Source organism: Gallus gallus, chromosome 3 (assembly GCF_016699485.2).
Source record: "Gallus gallus isolate bGalGal1 chromosome 3, bGalGal1.mat.broiler.GRCg7b, whole genome shotgun sequence".
Lineage (NCBI taxonomy): Eukaryota > Metazoa > Chordata > Aves > Galliformes > Phasianidae > Gallus > Gallus gallus.
Window position 1 is genome coordinate 34,767,340 of NC_052534.1, and position 21,402 is coordinate 34,788,741.

Below are 21,402 nucleotides of genomic sequence, written 5' to 3' on the forward strand. Positions count from 1 at the left end.
AATTAAGGGATGTCTAGGAAACTGGTAGACATCACCTTCTGGATACTAGTGGCTGTGAGATGTGAGAATGGTCAGGTTTGAGTGTTTGAGACTTTTGACTTTCTGATAGTTCCTTCATGTTTACTGCAGGGGCACTCAGCATTTACCTGCATTTAAGGATTCCAGAGTTATTCTTAGCTAGCTTTGAATCTTATGGCTGCTTGGATGATTTCACACTTCCACCTGTTTGGCTTGGTACACTGGCCATTGTGTTCTGTACTCAGAATCTGTTGTAGCCATAGAAGAGCACAAAGGATGATACTATCATCTCTGCACAGACTACAGTTGCCAGTCCCACCTCTTACCCTCTTGTCTTCTTGTCAGCAGTCCTGAAAACATTCTAAGATGCAGATGTCCTGTCTAGTTGCTTTCATCTACTTCTCAATATCTTAGGTTTGGAAACGTTACCTCTTTTTCATCAAACTTGGCAATAGATCATCCTGGATTTTAGACACTTTCCACAAGTTAATTGATCCAATTTGCCTTTCTGCTCTCTAGCTGTCCCACTCTTCTTCACCTCCCGTTATGAGTATTTTTGGAGACCTACGCTGTACAAACTTATCTGGAGTGAAACTGACCTCTCATTAACCCTGACAAGCACAGAACTCATTCCCTTTTACATCAGAGATAAAGGTTTTAGAGCAAGCAACCTAGACAAAATTTAAGTTACTGGGATAGCAAGAGAAGACTTAATGCTTTTATCTACAAGTTCTAATTTAGAAGGATAGCGTTAGCAGTAGATGAATGCTATTAGGAAAAAAACACCCAGCCTTTACCTTTAGTATTCTCTGCTGTGACAGTAGTGTTTGATCACATGAAACCATTGTGTCTATTTCCATACCTGGGACAGCTGACTGATACAGGGAAACAGGGTGCTCCAGTATTTTTGTGTGTGTGTGTCAGGGAATGAACATGCAAAACTCACTTCATATAGTTCAGATCCTAGAAGTCATTATTAGATGGCAAAGACTTATGGACTTCTGGCTAATTGCAGATCATGAGAGCTTAATGTTACAGCTGGACTTCAGTTGTTTGACCATTGCTTTTCTAAACAGTGTCACATACTTAATGAAGAAAAAGAGAAAACTGAGAAAGTGCTTGTACTTGTAAATGCACCCGTGAGATATTTAAAAGCAGTTTGGATTTTGATAGTTTGCAGCTCATTGTCAGGGGTCAGAGACATACTAATAAAGATACACACCTCTATAATCTACTTTCTTCAGCAGAATATTTAAGAAATGAAGCTACTTGGGCAAAGAAATAAAATTTCCTTTAGCTCAGATTATTTATTTATGAGGGTAATTTCTTATGTGACAATACACTCTTCTGACTGCATTTCAGTTCAATTCCTTATGAGATGACATTCCTTTAAGAGGAGTAGTCTTTTATTTAAAAATATTTCAGCAAGGCCACTGCAATATCATTTATGCAGTTTACAGCCACTTACGGCTGTATGACAATAAATAACACCAGAATGGATTCATAACTGGGTTGATAGGTGTGAGAATGTTTTATAATTTACCAGTGCAGAGGAAAGAAATGTTATGCTGTATGTTACACAATGCTTGTTTGGCCTTTTTTTTTTCCTTTTTTTTTTTCCCCCCTTTTTTAAGTCTTACTTTTAGAAAGCAGAGTGAGAGAGACCATCTGTAATTAATTATTTCCCCGAGATTTACCTTACAGAAACAAAAAGTTAAAGTCTTTTTATCAAGAAGTAATCCCTCTTTCCTCATACTTCACTTAATTTCTTACTTATACCTTTTACTTTTGGGGAAGGCTATGGCTTTGATGTGTGAATGACCCAAAACGTAGAACTTGGCTGTTGGAGGTCAGCAGCTGAATTTCAGCAAGGGAGAAGCATGATGCCCTACACTGCTGGCACCATCCAAATCAGTCTGATTTGTCACAGCAAGAAACTTTTCCCATGTGCTACAAGAACTGAACTTGAATTTTTCTGGAATGTTGTAGTGCATGTAGGTTATAAAATGCTGTAATAGAGGCAGCTATACATTTGGCTATAGACTGGTGCAGCTGTGCATTTATTTCATTCTTACAATGCTTGCTTATATTGGGTCAAGATATTTACCAGAGGTAGTCTGATAATTTTTTGGACTGAGAATATAGTGATCTGCCACATAACTTGTCTGATACGAGTTGAATCTAATGGATATAGGCACAGAGGGACCCACCAGGAAACAGCGTATAAGAGTAGGATGAAAATCAGTGTTTTAATTTTTTGCAGGCATTCATAGGAGAGCAGTGTTTTAAAGGCGGACTTTAATGCAGATAAAAGTAGCAATAAGAATGTTACTGAGGAGCTCCTTCAGGTGTGGTGGAAAGCATGAAGCTGCTTATTTGAGGAGAATTTGATGAAACAAGAGGGCTGAGTCCTCTGAGTGGGCATGCTGTGCAGCAGAAAAAATGAAGTTGTGTAGTTAATATAGCCAAAGCTGCCTTTTTTTCTTTACTTTTTGAATTGACTGAGAGATGTATTTCAATAAGGTAAAGGTGAGAGTAATGAGAAAGGTTAATGGGAGATAAAAGAAATTCAGAAAAAAAATGAATCTGATTTTTTTTCCCAGGAAGATTAAGGTGCCAGGAAACACAGCTTAGTAATGAGAGGTTTTCGTTATGGATGAAAGTGTGGTTGTGGGTGGGAAAGCAAACCTGAGCTGAACAAAAGACAATTATGTTATTTTGTTAATTTTCCTTTAACAGAAAGTAATAAAGTGTTTTGCAGAGATGAAAGGCAGTAGAAATTGATGATTGAATTCATATAGAGAGGAGCTAGGTGCAGAGTTGTTGGTTTAGGAACATAGAAGGACGGAATTATTTTTGTTATGGCTTGTGCCTTTTTATCTCCTTTTCCTTTACGTTTTATTTGCATTTGAAGACAATTGAGGCATCTAAGTGATTTGCTTTTTGAAATTCTATGCAGCTTTTGTATAAATGATAGGTATGTGCCATTGTTTTCCAGGTCTAGAACTATTGGATAGTGCAAGTTGAATAGGAAAGAAGAGAACTAGTGGAAAGTGACATATGTTAAGGTAAAACAGCTGTTAAGACGTTTCTAGATGACAACTGCATTCACAAGGCTGTAAGAACAGTAGGAACTGTAAGAGTTGGAACAATACTGCTAGGAGAAACAGTGAAAAAGGGACTTTATTTTGTCCTTTGTCTTCCATCACGCTCTAGAGAACAAGTTCTCATTTGTATTTATGAACAGCCTTCCGGTTGGTGGCATGTTGGGTTTATCTGAGGCAGGGGATGATTTCACTTGCTATTGGGATTCTTTTTATTTTCTTCACTGCTCTTGATTCTTTTTTCAGGAGGGGACAGAGAGGCAGTACACCAAGTTGTCTATATTAGTACAAATGTATTTTAAGACTGAAGCCTGCACTGCTGTCTCTAACAAGACAAAAAAATTTCACGTATGAAATTTTTGTAGAATGAAGGTAATATCTATTTGGAGGCTGGGAGGTACATTTGTTTCTCTAGCTTCGTACTTTTTTTGGTTCTTTTTGTATTAAAGCTTGATTAGGAAGGACATTTACATGCAGAAATGGATGGTGTGCTGAAGTGTGATAGAGCTCTGGAAATAGACACCTCCACCCTCTGGCTCTTGTGGCTCAATAGCAATTTCCAATTACTTTGCACCTAGGAGCAGTATCTGCTGCGTTGCAAAGAATGGATTGCATTTCCATGCATTTCTACTCTCGTTTTAGTTTCTTTCCTCCTCTGGCGTTTCCTTAAGGTTTCGTATATGCTTGTAATTATGGGAGTCCTTTATTCCCTGTCCTCTGGCAGTGCACAGTGAAGACACAGGCTGTGACTGTCCAGCAGCAGGCTTCTTGTAGCATCTTATCCTATGCCTCAGGCAACATTGTGCAGACAGACTCAGTCAAGATGGATGTGTGAACTCGTGTGGATATATTTCTGGGTTTTGTTCCTGTCTTTGAATATAATCTTTTTAGTGCTGAGCTAATTATGTAGTCTCAGTTTTACTGTTAGAGTACCTGATCAACTTTCCAACTGTAAAACAGTTTGAAAATCAAATGTAGCTTACATGCAAGACCCAACAAAATTAGAAGTGTTAAGTACGTTTTGGCAGTTCACTTTTATTATGCCCAGTCCTCAAATGTACCAGCAGACAATCATCTGAATGTTAGTTATTTTTCACATGCTTATGTGATCACACAAAAAGTACATGCTAAAAAGAAGCAGATGGTGACAGATGGGGAAGGTTGAATAAGGTGGTTTTGGAAACCTAGAAAAATGCACTTCTGCAATAGTGTAAAAATAAAAATTCTTTGATCGCCAAGTTAGAATGAACAAAATAGAGTGCTCCCCATCTACCCCCCCAACAACAATGGAAAAAAAAACAAACCACAATACCCTCAAAATTTGTGGTAAAAAGAAACGGAACCTATGAGTGTTCAGTGTAAATTTAGGAAAGTATATTGTGTATATTGTATGGGGTTGTTTTGTCTAAGGATAGAACATAATTTTTATCAGCCAGAGACTTGAAAAGGTGGAAATTATGTTTTGTCTGATTTTTTAAACCATGTATTCAAATCAACTGTTTTCCATGCTCAAGAGAGTGCTGTTGGAAGAGTTGTTCTGTAACATCATGTATTTGTAGTGTTGTATGTGTGTAAGCATGTAATAATTTTCTTGGGGATAGCTGTTCAACTAGAGCTAATCTGTAATGGGCAGAATTACCTCTTCATCATACAGATGGATATAAAGCTGAGAAAGTAGAGAAGATATAATCAACAACAATAAAAAAATGGTTGTTTTCTGTGTGTCTCACACAAGGACCTACCGTCAGCACGAGGGCTGAAGATTTGTTTATTGCCTTCCATTAGTTTAATGGGGTTTTAACATAAATATCTGTCTTGCAGAAAGGAGGCTCCTCTAAAAAAATTTCTATTGATAAGATGTATTTTACTCCATAAATTAAGAAGTATTTGATAAATATTTCAATCGCTATTTTCTACCAATGCTGAAGCCATAAATATGTTTTATTTTGATGTTTGTTTTCATCTATAGCATGAGACAATGCTTCATAGTGGCAGGGAATGCCGTGCTTTTGGTTGTAAGCTTTTGCTTAAAACCCCAAACTCTCAACTTCTCATAACCAGTACTCATTTTCCTTAAAACACATTTAGTTCGCTTAGTAGGAAGACACTGTAGTTATGTTGTTGTATTCTGCTTCACTGATTTTCTTTTGGCTTCAAAAGGATAGTTCAAGTTTATTTACTCTCTGTTTACCGAGGTACTTCGTGCATAATGTGTTTCTTATTAGAGACACAATAGAATTTGTTTTACCTGTGGAAATGTGGTTCATTGTTGGCGTGTGCTCTTGAACAGCTGTCTGTTGTGTATTTGGCTATGTTTTATTCCTGGGTGAAGACCAGTGGGGAGTGGAAGGAGAAAGAGCATCTATGCCTGAAAATATTTTCTCTTCTGATTTGTGTGGCTTTTACAATAAGGAATTTTCTCTTTACAGTAGAACCCCAAATTAATTTTTACTTTGAAAGAAAATGGACATACAATTTTTTCTTTTTATTTTGAGATGCAAGTACCTCGTTCAGATGTGACCTTTTTTTCTCATTTGTTATCACTTCCTATATTCTAGTGTACCACAGTGTCATCTTACACGCCTAAGTCATCAAAAACCTAGTAATTTCAATTGGAGCATTTTTGTCAGCTTGGCATTGCCAGCAGGGCCCTGGGGTGAACGCGATGGAATGTGAACAAGGGAAGGTATCCAGAGCTGATTTGCAATCAGCAGCATCAGGATCAAAAGATGGGAGTATGGAAGCATCGCTTAGTTATGAGTAGCAGAAGAGGTGTACGTTCTCACGAACCCAGATAGCCACTGACATAACATGAATTTGAATTTTTGTGCAATGTGGTTGATCTCACCAGACACAAAAGCTAATTGTCTACACGCACTATCAGACTTCTCAAGGGGAAAGATGTAACAAATATGCAAAAATAGTAAAACAAACAAAAGACCAGAAAACGGAGTAGCTCAGCATTACCTAAAAATAAACCATTATATTCAAACCAGAACTGTCAAACAGAGGGCAGATTTCTAATAAAAAACACATTCTTGTGTAAAGCAAGAAAGTACTACGATTCTTACAAAGACTGTCAATAGCACACTTGAAATTTTTTTCCTTAATTTTCATTTAATCAATACAAACATTATTTCCATCTCAGCATAAGCCTTCAGTTTTTCTGAGAGCAGTGAACAATAAACAAAAACTGAATAAATGCTGCTTACTGTGGGTAGAAAATCAAATTGCTTTCATCAAGAATGACAAGCAACCAGAAAAAAATTATCACAATATTGTCATTATTTGTTATTTTCTTACATCTTGCATTTTATGTTAATGCATATTGTGAAGTGTACTGCCAGTACAGTGGTAATAGAGATATGAGGATGTCTGCAGGTTCTTTTATGATGGTTCCTAAATGTGTATCATATTTGGCAAACATGCCTTTCTGCAGGAAGAATTTTTTAACATTTGGGATAAATGTCTGCTTCAATAAAGAAATGTTTATAACCTTAGTTTGTTAGTGTTGGGCCATAAACTTTGCTTCAGTACCTACTGCAATCGATAGAAAGTTGTAGCAAACATACTTTCCAACTTTTGTTGAATATATGGATGAATATTTGTTAGCAAACCAACAACTGTAGCAATAAAATTGTGTGAAGGGTTACCAGAACTGCTTAGGTAACATACACTCCACCTGAACCGTAAAGTTAATTGAAAACAGTTTTTTCCCCTTAAATTAACAGTACATTGGTGTATCCAAGTTCTCAGTTTTCTATCACAACATAGGTGTGCAGACAGTTTGTTTAGATGTTTAAATCTTTTCCCATCTGTTCTGACAAAATTATTGATTGAGCAAGCTATTTGTTTTAAATGTCCTATTGTAGAGTCTGTATTTAGTATATTAAGAGTAACCATAACTAGGTCAAAAATGTTATTGGTTTTCCAATGAGTCGCCTTGGTTATCTAGCATGAAGTACCAAAATGAGTTGTGATAGTGTTATTTTAAAGATAAAACCCAATAGTGACAACAGTGTGCAGAAGATCAACAGTGAATTGTACTACGCCTTTCATTCACACAGTTATTCCTGTATTTGTGTACACTTTCAGAGTCCAGAAGTTACAGCAAGGAATGAATTTTTAGTGGTCTGTGGGAAATATATTTCTTGACTGTGTTAATTTCTGCTGTGCAACCAAAAACCTTCCAGAGGATGTTTATCAGAGATATTTTGTTTCAAGAAAATACCGATAAATTGAATGAAGAGATCTTCTATGTTTAGTTTGTGTCCAGGGCAGTCACACCTTGTGCAGTGTTATGTGATTATTGACATGTTGGAGAATCCTAGTTTGACTGAAGTAAAGGGGAAATATATGATTAACTTCAGATGGTCACAGGTTTTACCTGTTATGTAGACTGCTACCCTTCGGAAGATTTTCACAGAATCATGTAAAAGCATGGCTTGTGTTTGCGTCAGCTTCGACTCATTTAATTGCCTGTTGCCTTACTTTCTGCCCCAAACTCCCATGAATAACAGTTTGCATATGTATCTCAAGTTGCAGCAGCCCAGAAAACTTTTGGCTTTAGCTACTGAAGATGTAAAGATAATATATGTTTTCACTACATTTTACAGTGAATTAAATGGGCACACAATTCTATGGATTGTATATTACTGTATAATACTGTTTTAGCTTATGACATAAGAATGAGAGCTGTGCTTTGTTGCCTTCTGAGCACAATACAAATGAAATTTCTAAAGTAAATAAATAGTTTTCCCTTAGCTGAAATTATAATGTCCAGTACCTCTAAACATCCATAAAAGCACAGAAATACCTCCATGTGCCTGGAAGCAGATGCATGACTGATGTGTCTTGGTTGTTAGAAAGTCTGTATGTTACTTAACTTCTTGCATGTTTATCTAAAACTAGAAACATACAAACCTTGGTAGCACTTGTGCAGTTTTTAAAGTAAGCATTCATATAAATGCAGACTCTGTCCTCTTACTGCAGCTATAAGTTTTAGAGCGGCATCAGTGCCCATAAAAATGAAATGGTTTCAGTGCAGCACTTAGTTTTTACCCACTTTGGAGCCCTTTTGTAGTGCCATAGTACTTTGGAGAAATACAGGTTGGGAAGAGAATTGGGCCTTTCATCTTCCCATTAGGTGAGGATGGCTATTGCAGCTCTCTGCATGCACAGGAGTAACAGTGAGAGTCCGCACAGCTCCTGTGATGAGGACTGCAGGCATTTCTTTCTGTGATAGGAGTGTTTGACACCACCTACCCTGGGCTTTCCACTTCTGCCTCCTCATGTGCTGCTACAGCTGCTCCGGTGGCAATGTAGGGGCTCAGGTTCCAAGGTGACTTACAAATAGCCCAGGGTAAAACTTTTCTTTCCAATGTAGTGTGTTGCAACACTTTGACATGGCAAGTGAGGTTGTGGCAAGGGAAAAGATACGGGAGGCTGTGTCAGGTCAGTACTGCCTCTGGAAGAACCAGTCATTGAACTAGAGCCTGAAACACAAAGGGAGTGAGATATATTCAAGTAGTAAAAATGAGATCAATTCCTGGGTTTTATTTCCCATAATCTGTGGTATCATCCAGACTGAACCTCTGTGAGCCCACCTCATGCTTTACTTGACACTGGGAAATCATCTGGGCACAGTAATGATGTGAGATGTAAAACAGGGATGAGTGACTGACTGTAATGTTATCCAGATGCTGAAGTCATATTGCACTGAAGCTCCCATCTCCTAAAACCTCAAGTAGATCTCAGCGCAGTGGCTCGGGCCCACATGGTGGTGGTAGAAGAAGCAGATGAAGGAGGGGAATTCATACGCTCAAATGATGTGACAGTTTTAATGTTGGGGACGAAAGCGTGGAACTTCATCTGTATGAAAGTTCACCTGCCGGGAATGTATACTCAGTGTAGCTGCTCTTTCTGTAGCTTATGAATTGCATTCGATCCTCCTGTTTCATACCCCTAGAAAATAATACGTTGCTGTACAGCAAACACCAAAGTGGAGGAGTTTGTGCCTTTACTATGGTTTTGGTGGGCCTGCTGCCTTTCCTGCTGTGACCTGGCGGAGTTGTTAGGGACAGTCTGTTGTCTTAAAGACAGATTTGTGTGCCCTTAAAGGAGACAGGATGAATGGAGATAGTAGAGATGGCTTTAAAGGGTGATACACAGGGGCTGAGAGACCAAAATTTGTGCTGTGGCTGGCCAGTGCTTAGGCTGTCCCACTTACACAGGTACACCTCACATATGCTGTTTGGTAGCAAGGGCTGTGACAGCCTAAGGGGACCATTCTAAAAGCAGATATCCACCTCATGATATGCAAAAGATTGAATTACTCATAGGTACAAATGTGCAACTGTGCATCATGTTCATTTAGCACTGAGCTGAAGCTTTCATGACCTTTGTTCAGTGTTACAAAAAGCAAGTCCCTCAAATCCAAGAAGTGTTTGAAAAAGACTTCAATGCCAGGGTAGTGTGTTTAGATTTGTTCTCATGCCCACTCTGATTGTATGGATTTGATGATAGAAGTTGCTGGACTTCCATTGATTTCTCAGTCTGCAAATCCTTGGATTTCTTAAAACCATGGAAGAATATAAATCACAGATGACTTTAAAGGCACACAGTTATTTTTTTTCTGTGAATGCATAATGCACGATTTTATTCCATTTATATTAAAATAAATGGAGCTGCTTTTTTCTTTCTTGACGCTGTTTTCAGGCTGCTTTCCTTTTGCCTAAGCGAAACCCTTCTGATGCTCTTGCTTGTCTGGCTGGCTGTAAACCAGGTATTTAAACAAAAATAGAGTTGCCAGTTTTGCCAGCTGGGGATGAGAACCCGGCTGGTGATATGCGGGTTCAGGAGGCAGTTAATCCAGCTTTTATGCTTTTTTATGATTTTATGTAAAAGGAGGTTAAAAATCACATTTGGCTCTTTCTTTGTACCACTGTTTTGTTGCTGTTGTGGGAATGCAGCAAAAGGTTGCTCATACTTTTTATTATTATTAGGTAAAGCCCTGCATAAATTAGGTAAAACCCCAGATCTGGTTTGTTTTAGCTGTTGGGCATGTGATTTGCCTTGCTCAGAGAATGAAATGCTTTATATTCCCATTGCGTGCTTTTGTAAGTCACACGTGCAAACCACACCTCAGCTCACTTGTAAAATGCATCTACCACTGCCTCACAATTTTTTTGTATTTGACTAGCTTCTAAAGGAAAGAGTGACTAATGGCACAAATAGGAGAAATGGTAACGGTGCTAAAACATGTATTAGAAAAACACAGAATGCTTTTATTCTGTGGCAGAAGAAATGGTGATTTAAAGACAAGAGCCACAGATTTCACACGCAGTTTTTCAGCAAATAGCTCACAATGTGCTGAAACTCATAAAATGTTTAATTAATTTTAAAATGCTGGAATTATTTTAGTTGGTTTTGTCACATGTACTTACTCAGATAATTTGTTGTGCTTTACACTTTCCAAAATTTCACCCTCTATTTGGAAATATCAGTGATGTAACGAATCTGTGTGTTTTGGCACAGTTGTAAATAGTATGTGTTAATGTGTTAATATTTATGATTTTTTATCTTATATACACAAGAGGGATTTGTAATACATTCCTTTTCATCGCATCCCTATTACTAATACTTAAAGACAGTGAAAATTAGGAATATGAATGCATTAATTACTCACCAAAATTGCCATGCTGTATTTTGTTTCTGCTAATAACATCTACCAGGCACTTAGGAGCAGGATTGGATTTACTGGGGAGGGAAGAGGAGAGGCAGATGAACAGGCTCTACACCCTCACACCCTCATTGGGACTGCCCGTTGTCATGCGCGTGTCCTCGTAGGACATGATGTGGTAATGGCCGCTCAGTGTCCCCAGATGGGTGCAGGCTGTGTCTGCCATTGCTTCAAAGGAACTTGCTGGAAGTCTTATGCTTTTTTGACAGTCACAAGATAATCTGCTCATGGACAAAGTTTATACCTTACCTGCTAGAGGTTGCCTTATTCCTTAAAGCCTGAAGGCATTACTAGATGTCACCAGGCTTTCCCTGGCGTGTGTCTAGATGACAGTTCCTGTGTGTCTGCTTCCTGTTTGAGTCTGGGTGAGTGCTTGGCATTTTTGTTTGCATGTGACAGTGTCTTGTAAAAGGTATTTTGTTCTCTGCAGGTTAATATATACAGATATATATTTTAAATCAGTTGTATGTGTATTCTTTCTTTCAGAAATTGCCTTTCAATGATACCAAAACCATGCAGCATTCTTTAGGACTTTACAAACACAGTCCAACTATTTTAGTTTCATTTCTTTGGTCTTTCTTACTGTTTATTATTTAAGTCTAATTTCTTGTTTTAAGTTTTTTTGTCTTTATATTACTGTATCTTTATTCAGCACATGTTGGTAACTGAGGCACATGCATTGCCTTCTCTGTTAGCATTTAACTTCTAATTTTTACAACCTTTTTGAGTGCCAGGATATGATCTCCTTATAATACACAGAAATCTGAATTATATACCCATGCAGTAGCCTTTAGTTCCTATATTGTAAATGCTTTCATTATGGGTGTATGATGCTATTATTTCACTTCTATTGTTGTAATGCAATATTAAGATCCACCGAGGCCAAGATATACCGTTTAGATTCTTTATTCCAATTCTCTGAGGCTGCTGGAGGAAGTCGGTGGAGTTAGTCAGTTTTTAAGACACACAACATTGGAGGCATTATTGTTTTAACAAATGTTACAAAGTTATTTGTGAGATCATATAATATACATACACACCCACACTGTCATGGTAAATGTACCATGTCAACATTGCCATATTTCTGTGCACTAGTACCATTCAGCTGCTTTGGACTACCTCATGGAACTTAATGGAATCGTCAGGAGAAATGCATTGAGGGTTCTTAGTATAAACACAGTAGAAGCAAAGAAACTAAGCTTCTTTTAGTAAGAGAAAGGTGTTTCTCAATTTCAGGCTTTATCCTGGCAGGTGGGATAAAGAGTGGAAGTGGCTGAGCAAGGAGATGCCTCACATCCCCTCCATGAAGAATGCTAACTGAGACTGCAGTGCCAGCAGATGAAGTGTCTCTTCCTAAAACTGCAAATAAATGGGGTGGTAGAAGACATAGAAATGGGGAAAATGCGGTCATGATAATTTTGAGGGGACCATTCTCAATTGTATGTTTTGCTTGTTTCTGATGATTGCACATGGGATAACAGCACAGTCCGTAGTATATCAGTAATTGCAGTGAACTCAGGTGTATGGATCAGTGCTGCAGTTGGGTATATTGGGTCTGAGTTCTGGCAGTCCGTGTTACACACTGGAAATGAAGTCTATGAAAAACATCCATATAGAGATGCATCAAATAAGCTGAAATGATCCCATCTGAAATAGCGTGTGCTTTACAGCTGGCTTTGCTTTTCTGTCTTAGGTGTTGGAAGATAATGACTATGGTCGTGCAGTGGACTGGTGGGGATTAGGAGTTGTCATGTATGAAATGATGTGTGGAAGATTGCCTTTCTACAACCAAGATCACGAGAAACTATTTGAACTGATACTAATGGAGGACATAAAATTTCCTCGAACTCTATCTGCAGATGCAAAATCATTACTTTCAGGCCTACTGATAAAAGATCCAAATAAGCGGTAAGTGAAATTACTTGGGTATGTGGCCATAAAAAAAACAGTTTATATTCTTTAAAGTAAAAATAGGCCACTGGTGCCTGGTCTTTCTGACTGAAGGACCAGTCATAAGGAGGGGCCACATACAGTCATACAACCTCAGATTTCTACTTACGATATACAACAGTGAGATCCATAAGCAAAAGGAGAAAAGAGATGTGGATGAGAACACTTTTAAAATCATCCACAGCAAACACAAGGAAGTTTTCAGGTTTAGGTTATGCACTGGAACAAAATGAGAGCTTTGTGGTGTTTGTCATAATATGACTTAACCCTAAGTTGGTTACAGAGTCTAATGGAAATGCCCCACTTTTTTTTTGGTGTGATCATGTGTGAAGACACATAAAGGCTACCACAGCTAAGTTGCATTAATGCATATAAATAGATGTCATATTAGATCATGTAAACTACAAATTGATAATGTATCCTCTGAGTGAGATTTAAATGCAGTGGTTTGAAAGCGAGCATTGCCTGCCTGCCTCTTGTGCACCTTTCTGTGGGATTTTTCCTGCAGGATTGCTGTTTAGGAAAGCTGTCCTCCAATGGCTCCTGCACTCCATCCTCAATCTGTAGACAAGAAGTTTTCTGTAGCAAGGATGTGCTCACTGGTGCTCAGGGCAGGTCCAGTTTCAGTGCCCTTGAGTGGGATTTGCCTGCCCTTAGCCAGGCGCAGCAGTTGACATGGTGCAATTGGTCAGCCTTTGTGTTGCTGCCCATCAACATCTGTTTTAATTAAGTTTATTGTATGTAGTAAAAGGAAATCATGACCAACCGAATAAACACAGGTAAGGGAAGAATTTGTCTCTGTAGTAATTACTATTGCATTTTAACCTCCAGACAATTTGATTTATCAAATATATTAGCCTTTAGAATTGAAAAGATACTTCCCTATATTTGATCTTTGCAGACAGTAGTATGTATTACAGACTTCTATTTACAAGCTTATTCATATTCAAGTTCCAGTATGAGCTACTGATAAATAGGGTGCAAGCACAGAGGTTAACTGCAGCTCTGCTCTTCTCTGAGCAGCTGGATGGGAAGATACTGAGGGAAGTCTGAAGAGTGCAGGCAGACTGGGATGCTCAGCAGAGGTGTGGAGAATTTTATGAGTGGTTGAGAAACAGAGAAGAATGCAGCATGGAAATAAGTTTATGCCCCGTCACTACAAGACTGAGCTGGTAGTCCAGAATATTTCTGTAATTTTGAGAATTATTGCTGCTTGCTTTTAAATTCAGATATTTTTTCTTCTGTTGCAACTTCTGTCAGTTATGCCATAGGATAGCTGGACTCAGGAAGGTGTTAGATGAGTGCTGAGCAGTCTCAAAAGTCCACCTGCTGTTGAAAGGGGCAGAGGTCCCTTCCCCTGGATGTGTGGCTCCGTCTCCACCAGCAGCAGCCTAAGGGAGCTCACTGAAACTGATGTTGAATCAAGTTTGACTTGTAAGGCAACAAAAAGCTGCCGGTTCTTTGTTGTTTTCTCCTTGTGGGGTTAGTTTTCTTTCAGGTTAGTGAGCTGACTCAGCTCTCAGCCTCCAGTGAGTATCACGATCAGTGGAAGCGATGCTGTAGATGGAAGTGAGGGGAGACGTATGGGCAGGGACGGGACCCTTGAAGCAGTGTCTTCTTATGGGAGCTCAAACCATGTTGTGCAGGTTTACCCGGAGTAGGTGGAATTTGCTTCCAGAGATGATATGCCAGAGACTGGCTTTGGCAAGCTATGGGCTGCAGTGAATAGTGTGGTTATTTACAGTGGCCTTTAAATAACCTTCTCAGCAGGCCTACAATTTATTAATTTATACTAATTAACTCAGATTGAGGCTATTTTATGGTAATTGGTTAATTGTTACAGCACCCAGATGCAACAGCAGCAAACACTTTATAAAAATGATGTGTCAGTCATTACTAATTCAGTGCTTGGCACCACCCTGGTAAAATTCTGTGTCAGCTTTGTTGGGTTACTTTTGGTTTTTAATGGTGCCAGATCTTTAGTTAGTCTTTCAAGAAAACTCAAGAATGTCTTTTGAATGAAAGGATTATTAAAAACTCATTGTGGACAGTAATAAGCACTATGGTTGTATAATCAAGTAGAACAGAATGTTATTTGGATGCTTTTGTTATCACCTTGTATCTTGAATTCATATTAAATAAGGGAGAATATCGAACAGGTGAGAATGTTCCCAGATATTGAAAAGCAAGTGGTCACTTTTCTTACAATCATGATAATTCGGTCTCCTTTTAGGAGCAGAGCTTGTTTAATATGGACTTTTTTATTCTCTGTCTAGACTTGGTGGAGGCCCAGATGATGCAAAAGAAATCATGCGTCATAGTTTCTTTGCTGGAGTAAACTGGCAAGATGTATATGATAAAAAGGTATGTCCTTATACGATGTTGAATAACCTGGCCTTTGTCCTAGGACTGTTGCTGTCTAGAAGTTATGCGTGTTTTCCTTTGCAACTTTTCACGTTAGTACAAACAAATAATTATTCCGAGCTAGGCAAACTTCTTCCATCTTTTGGTTTTTGTTAATGCTTTGTCACTGGACCAGAAGTAAATGTTGCTAACCAAACTAAGCTCAGCAAAGATGTTTCTTCTGTTACGTCACCTCCCAAACTTCTTCCTTTTTTTTTTTTTTTTCTCTGAGTGTTCAAGAGAAAAACACTGCTATGAATCAAGAAATTATGGAAAAAACAGAATGTGGTTTTTTTTTCTTCTGAATTGTGTTTTTGCCTTTTACTCAGTGGTTACAATGAAGCAATTGAAAAGATTCATAGCAAAAATCAACTTAAATTATTTGTGTTTAAGTAGCAATCTCTTAAAAAGTAATTTATAGAGAGAGACCTAGCATTACAATTCTGAGCCAGAACAGCTTGTGGAGAAAGAGAGTGCTGGGAATTGAATGTGAACAGTTTTATCTAAACACAGTCCTGTTCCTACAATGATCACCACACTGGGGATGATTTCAGAGAATTAATGTATCTTATTGAGTAACAGAACTCCAGTTGACTTACGTTCTTTTATATATGTAAGCTGAGTTGATCTCAGTACTTGCTTAAGAAGTTTCTTGTTGCTGTAAAGCCCTTCTATTTCGATAGTTTTTTTTTTCCTGTGCCTTTCCCCCCCCCCAACTGTTCTATGCTGTTAATCTGCCAGTTGAGCTGTGCAATTTAAAAGTTTTCCTCCTCTTTTGCTTTGTTTGAAAAAAGGAAAATGGAAGACATACGAGTGAGCAGAATATGTTTATGCTCCAATGTCAGTGCTGCAAACTGTTTTTTCAGTTGTTGTTGAACTGGAATTTTAAAAATGTGTGGTTGTTGGTGTGGTATTTCTCTGACAAATACCAGAATTGAAATGAGAACCTTACATTATGATACAAAATATGGTACGCTCTGAAGTTACTTGATCCAAGTGTGATTTTTCCCTGGCAGTACGGTGATGTTTCAAGAAACTTCTAAATAAATAACCTTAACGAGCGTATTAATCATGTTACTTTATGAGCTCAGAATGTTGGTTGTTTTTAGGCAGTAGCAGAGAAGCACTCTGAGGATAAAATCTAAAACCCCAAACTGAGGATAAAGGATAGATTGCATTGCACAGTGCTGGGAGTGGATGAAAAGAGAAAGCTGTTTCATTACTACTGCTCCATTGAAAAGGCTTTCTTAATTTTTTTAGGTTAAAACAGAGTTTTCAATTCTACACTCTTCAAGTTTAGTTCTTAAAAATTTAGATCCTCTTGACTTTTAAGAGCAGGCTCTGTATATTCCCAAATCAACGCGGCGAGTGTTTTTCAGTCCTAATCTTATTCTGTGCTATTAAAATAAATGGAGGTATTTTGCTTCCACATAAGTGCAGGTATTTCGCTTTTCTGCCGATGGAGGTGGATATGGCTTGTTGGAATGTGGTAACTGAGGGATGGCAGTCACTCTGTGTTTACTCTTTCCACTGCTGCTTTGAGAAACTAAATTTGCTAGTGAAAGATGAATTGGATTTCCTCAGTTAACTTCCGAGACCAGAGGAATTCTTTTTGTGCGGTATTGGCACACAGTACGTTCTTCATGGATAAAGAGCTCATTAAAATTAGTTCTGACAGTATGTTTTTTCTATTTAATTCAAAAATAGCTGTATTGCTATTGTAAGGCCATTTGTCTGGTAGGTTCAGACGTCCAGGCGTTCCTTCTGTGCACACGCTGCCTTACCAGTTCTGAAGTATGCGGAGCGCAAGACGGTGTTCTGAAATGTGAACTTCTAGCATAATAATAAGCTTCATGAACTTTAACCGAGTATTTGTATTGCAGTGCTTGTGAGAAGGTTTTTGAGGGTTTGCTATGTGATACAGTTTCTAAAACAACTCAGGAGTGTGCACCGAACAAATTTGGTTTTCAAATAGCTTTATCCTGTGCTTGCTTCTGTTGCTGTTTATTATTAGCAGTACAGACTTCAGTAGTAGGGTCACTTGATGAAATTTATAGTTGATACAATTATTTGCATAGCAGAGATATTTCACGCCATTCTTTTTTGAGGTTTATGCACCATGAAACTGTAATTTTCTGGCTGCGTTTCAGGCATGTGTTTCTCTTAGTAATGAAGGAACTGAAGTCCGCATTCAGAGTAATAGAAAACGAAAAATCATGTGCATTCCAAGTAGTTTCGGGGGAACCATTTTGTACATGTGTGTGCTGTACCACCGTGCCACTGATTTTTATCATTTCTGCTCGAGGTTGAGTACATCTCTGTACTTACCGGGTTATCACTTTGCGAGTGTGATTAGAGGCAGCATTATGTGTCTGTAAACTTGGAGTGCCTTCATGCAGCAAACACGAGCGCTGTCAGGTCAAAGCGATCCAAATGGTCGAATGGAATTATTAGCTCGCTGATACTGCTAACTAATTAAACTAATTTGGTACTTCGCAGTGATAATAAAATACTGTATGATACGTTGTGGAGCAGAGAAGGTCGTCGCCTTTAAATGAAAAATGTATAGTACTTAGCATTTGTGGTCAGATGTATTTATTTTTGGCAGAAAAATCACGAGGGCATATGAAAGAGAGCAGCCTGTGCCAGGTTCTTCCTGTGACCAGCTCAACCCTGATGAGTTTTCGTTTCTGTGCCTGACTATGAGAAACTGAATAGTTTGGCAAGCCCTGAGGACTTCAAAAGCCCATACACTTCTAAATAAAGTATTTGTTTTATTTTTAGCTAGGACCGGGAAGCTTTTTGACATTTCTGTTACTCATTTAAGAATTGTATTAGTGTACTTTTATTTGGGTTGTGGAAATATTCTGAAATTGTCAGATGTTCTGTCTAGGATCTTTTACTGAACAAAAACCACGTGGGCATTAATATGAAGGTAGGAATTAGGGTATGTCATCGAGTGTGCAGCTTGAGGCACTCAGGTGGCCCCTGTCAGAGGAGATGCAGACCTCTTAGTAAAGCCTGGGTTTCCTCCTGCATGTAACAGGGACGGAAAGGAAGAAGAGGCTGTACAGGAATTTGGTTACATATGTCTTCTGATTTCTCTTAGTCTCTCTGACTATTCCTGAAGCAAATTTCTTTGTTAGTGCTGGGAGGGGAGTGGGGCAAGTGGCAGGGATGGTTACAGCCCTGCTGAGGACAAGGACACCCCTCCTGCAGCAGTGTGCAGCAGATCAGGCAGCTGTGAAACACCAGTCCTCGTCCTCCGGCCTTTGCTTTTCTTAGGGCACAACCACAGCAGAAGATGAAATGCCGTGATTAAAACCCTGGTTTAGATCTGGCAAAATCTGCAACATAAGTATAATGCGGAATGCGTATTTAGGTACTTTCACTTATCAGTTTTTAAGGGAAGAGGTAGGAGGGAAATAGGAGAGTGCCAACATCTGGTTTTAAGCAGTTGCTATTTGAGTCGTGCTATTTTGGTACAATTACCTGCTGTGTAATAAAGCCTGTAGAAATGACCCATGTTACTTGCTTTTGTGTTGTTGCCATACAAAGTAGTGAAAACATCAGAAATCTGCTAAGCAGGCTGATCTTTTCATTGTGTTCGAGTAATACTTGCTATACGCAGACCTTATGATTGATTGCCACCTCTTTGCTCAGCTGCTCAAATCTACAGAAGGCAGAGTATAGCATAGAGGTGTTTGATTGAAAAACAAGCCCTTGCTGCAGCCCTGAGGAAGACAAAGTTCATCCGTGGGCAAAACCCCGATGAAGCAGTGGTGTCCTCCCACTGCTGAAATCCCATCTCTGCCACCTCCTCCGCTGCCCAGAACCATTTCTGACCCCACCCCACACGTAGTTTCCTACTGGGGTTCATGGGCTACTTCCAGCTCCCTGCTGTCCCGTGCTTTGAATCTCAACTCAGGTTCCTGTCGTTCCTTTAGAGGTTGGGGTTGGATGGGGTGGGAATGGCTGTCTCCTACTCCATAAGCTCAGTTTGGTGGTTTTGTGAGATTTTGCTCCATCGTGGTGTGTTTGCCCAGCCATTCAGAATTTCTGGGGGAAGGACATCCGTGCTGACAGAGCGCATAATGTTGTCAGCTCCTGTTTCCTTTGGTAACCGGGCTGTTTTCAGAAAATGGACCCCCCCCAAAAAAACTACTGTTAGGAAAGGAAAACCAGTACTTTAAAAGACATATTTTTATTGAAATATTCTTGACAATCTAGTGTTGAAAGTCTGAGCTGAGGCTTTGGGTTACTGGTAATGCCTGCATGATTTTTAGAATCATGAAGTGTTGCTAGTATCTGCAGGATATTTAGGATCACCAAGGGAGTTTAAAAGACATATGAGTGAGAGAACACATTAACAGGTATGCATCAGAAAAAAAATCAAATCTAGCGACAGACTTTGCTAGTCTCCTATTAAAACATTCTATTGTGTTATTTTGTTGTTATTGCTTTGTTGTTATTTCAGTTTCAGTAAAAATAGGCTGTTTACTTGGAATGTCGTGCAGTAAGTTCCGTAGTATGTGGAGTTAGGAAGGCTATGAATTGTGACGTTGTTTCAGCACTTAAAGCTGAGTGTGCTTGTGGTGAAATGGAAAGGTGCATTTCAGTGCTGTGACCCCACTCTCCCCTCACAATATTTGTCCTGCTGTTCTCAGTAGGATAACCTGTCTCTTTGGTTTGATTCTTGGCAATCACAGCTTTGCGTAGTTCTCCAGTACAGTTTAACGTAGATGGAAGTTTGATTTCTGGACATCAGATGATGAACACTTAACTACCAACATATAATTAACTTTTGTAGCCAGGAAGAACTGTAACATTTGACACAGGTTTTGACATACGTCAGACCTGAATAAAAAACTAACTGGCAACTGTTGAAACGCAGCATATGATGACAATGCAAGGCATTATTGAAATATGTTTTGTAGTTGTTTTTGTAATACATTTTCAAAGTGCATAAACTGTGAGGGAAGAAGAATTGATCTCATACACTGTAATTCATTAGTATAGGAGAAGAAAACACATTGGGATACAGCAGTGATTTTTTTGTTGTTGATTGGACAAATCAGATTGTCATACTGAAGTTGAACCACAAATGTAAGATTCATGTAGTTATTCCTCATGAACAAAAACAGAAACTGCACAACAGTGCTCACTTCTTTACATTTATACGATACTAAAGAATTTGTGTTTGTGAGTTTTGAGGTTATAATCCACTTACACAGCTTATTTAAATAGCTCGAACAATTCAGTGGGGGTGGTGTACAGCTGCACCTCTTCTTTAGCACTTCATCTCAGAGTGCTTTTCAGCTGCAAGCTGTTTGTGGATGGGATTCTTACAGCTTTGTTAATTTTGAGTTCATTGGAAGGAAAATTCCTTTTAAATTAAAAGGAGAGGGAGGATCACGTTGTAATTCTTAAGCATCTCATTTTTCACTTGGCAGGTTGAGTGTGTCGCAGTCGCTCTGAAGCAGCTCAGGTCACTTCCCGTATGATCCAAGACAAATGATTCCTCTTGGGTTGTCTTTGAGCTAATAACATGTATATTTCCTCTGGTACTGAAGTACTAGTGTAGTTGTTACATCAGCATGAAAATGCTCAAACTCAGAGGCTGCCTGTTTGTTTCTGTGTGATCGAAGTATTCAGGTGCATACCTGCCCCTTGTGTTCCCCCAGGAGGTGGGTGTCAAGTTTCCCAGGTCTCGAACTGTGGGAAAGCAGTGGTGTTCCTCACATGTTACTCTTGATAGATGCCAAATGGAAATGCCATTTTCTGAAGATAATGAAAATACTAAGAATTTGATACTGCTTCTGCTGTCATTTCTAACAGTAAGCCTTGGAAATGGCTGGGGTAGATTCAGATTGACAGGTATGAAATTGGATTTGTCTTAAACATCACCTCTTACAGACAGTTAACTCAGTGCTGAATTTAGTCTTTCGTTTCTTTATTTGTACACACGTGTACCTGTGTACACATACGTGTGTTTGTGTGTCTATAATACATGAACACACAAAATGTGTATTTTTGGTCCTTAGAGTCAGTTGCTGAAGACAGAGTCTCCTCTCTGGTTGAAGTGTCTGCCTGAAACTGAGCAAACTGCTAGAAAAGGGCAAATTGTCACATCCAGACAGACACTATTGAGCAGCAGGAGACAAGGACTGTACTTAGCTGAAGCTT

At 38.8% G+C, this 21,402-nt stretch overlaps 1 protein-coding gene across 4 annotated transcripts in view; it reads left to right on the forward strand.

Moving 5' to 3' along the window:
- AKT3 (AKT serine/threonine kinase 3) overlaps positions 1-21,402 on the forward strand; it is a 144,592-nt gene that overhangs the window by 115,644 nt on the left and 7,546 nt on the right. For all 4 annotated transcript variants that reach the window (XM_015283981.4, XM_040697411.2, XM_046939380.1 and 1 more), the window contains 2 exons: positions 12,557-12,771; positions 15,090-15,177. In XM_015283981.4, coding sequence (XP_015139467.1) covers positions 12,557-12,771; positions 15,090-15,177 — 303 coding nt within the window. The remainder of the gene's footprint in view (positions 1-12,556; positions 12,772-15,089; positions 15,178-21,402) is intronic.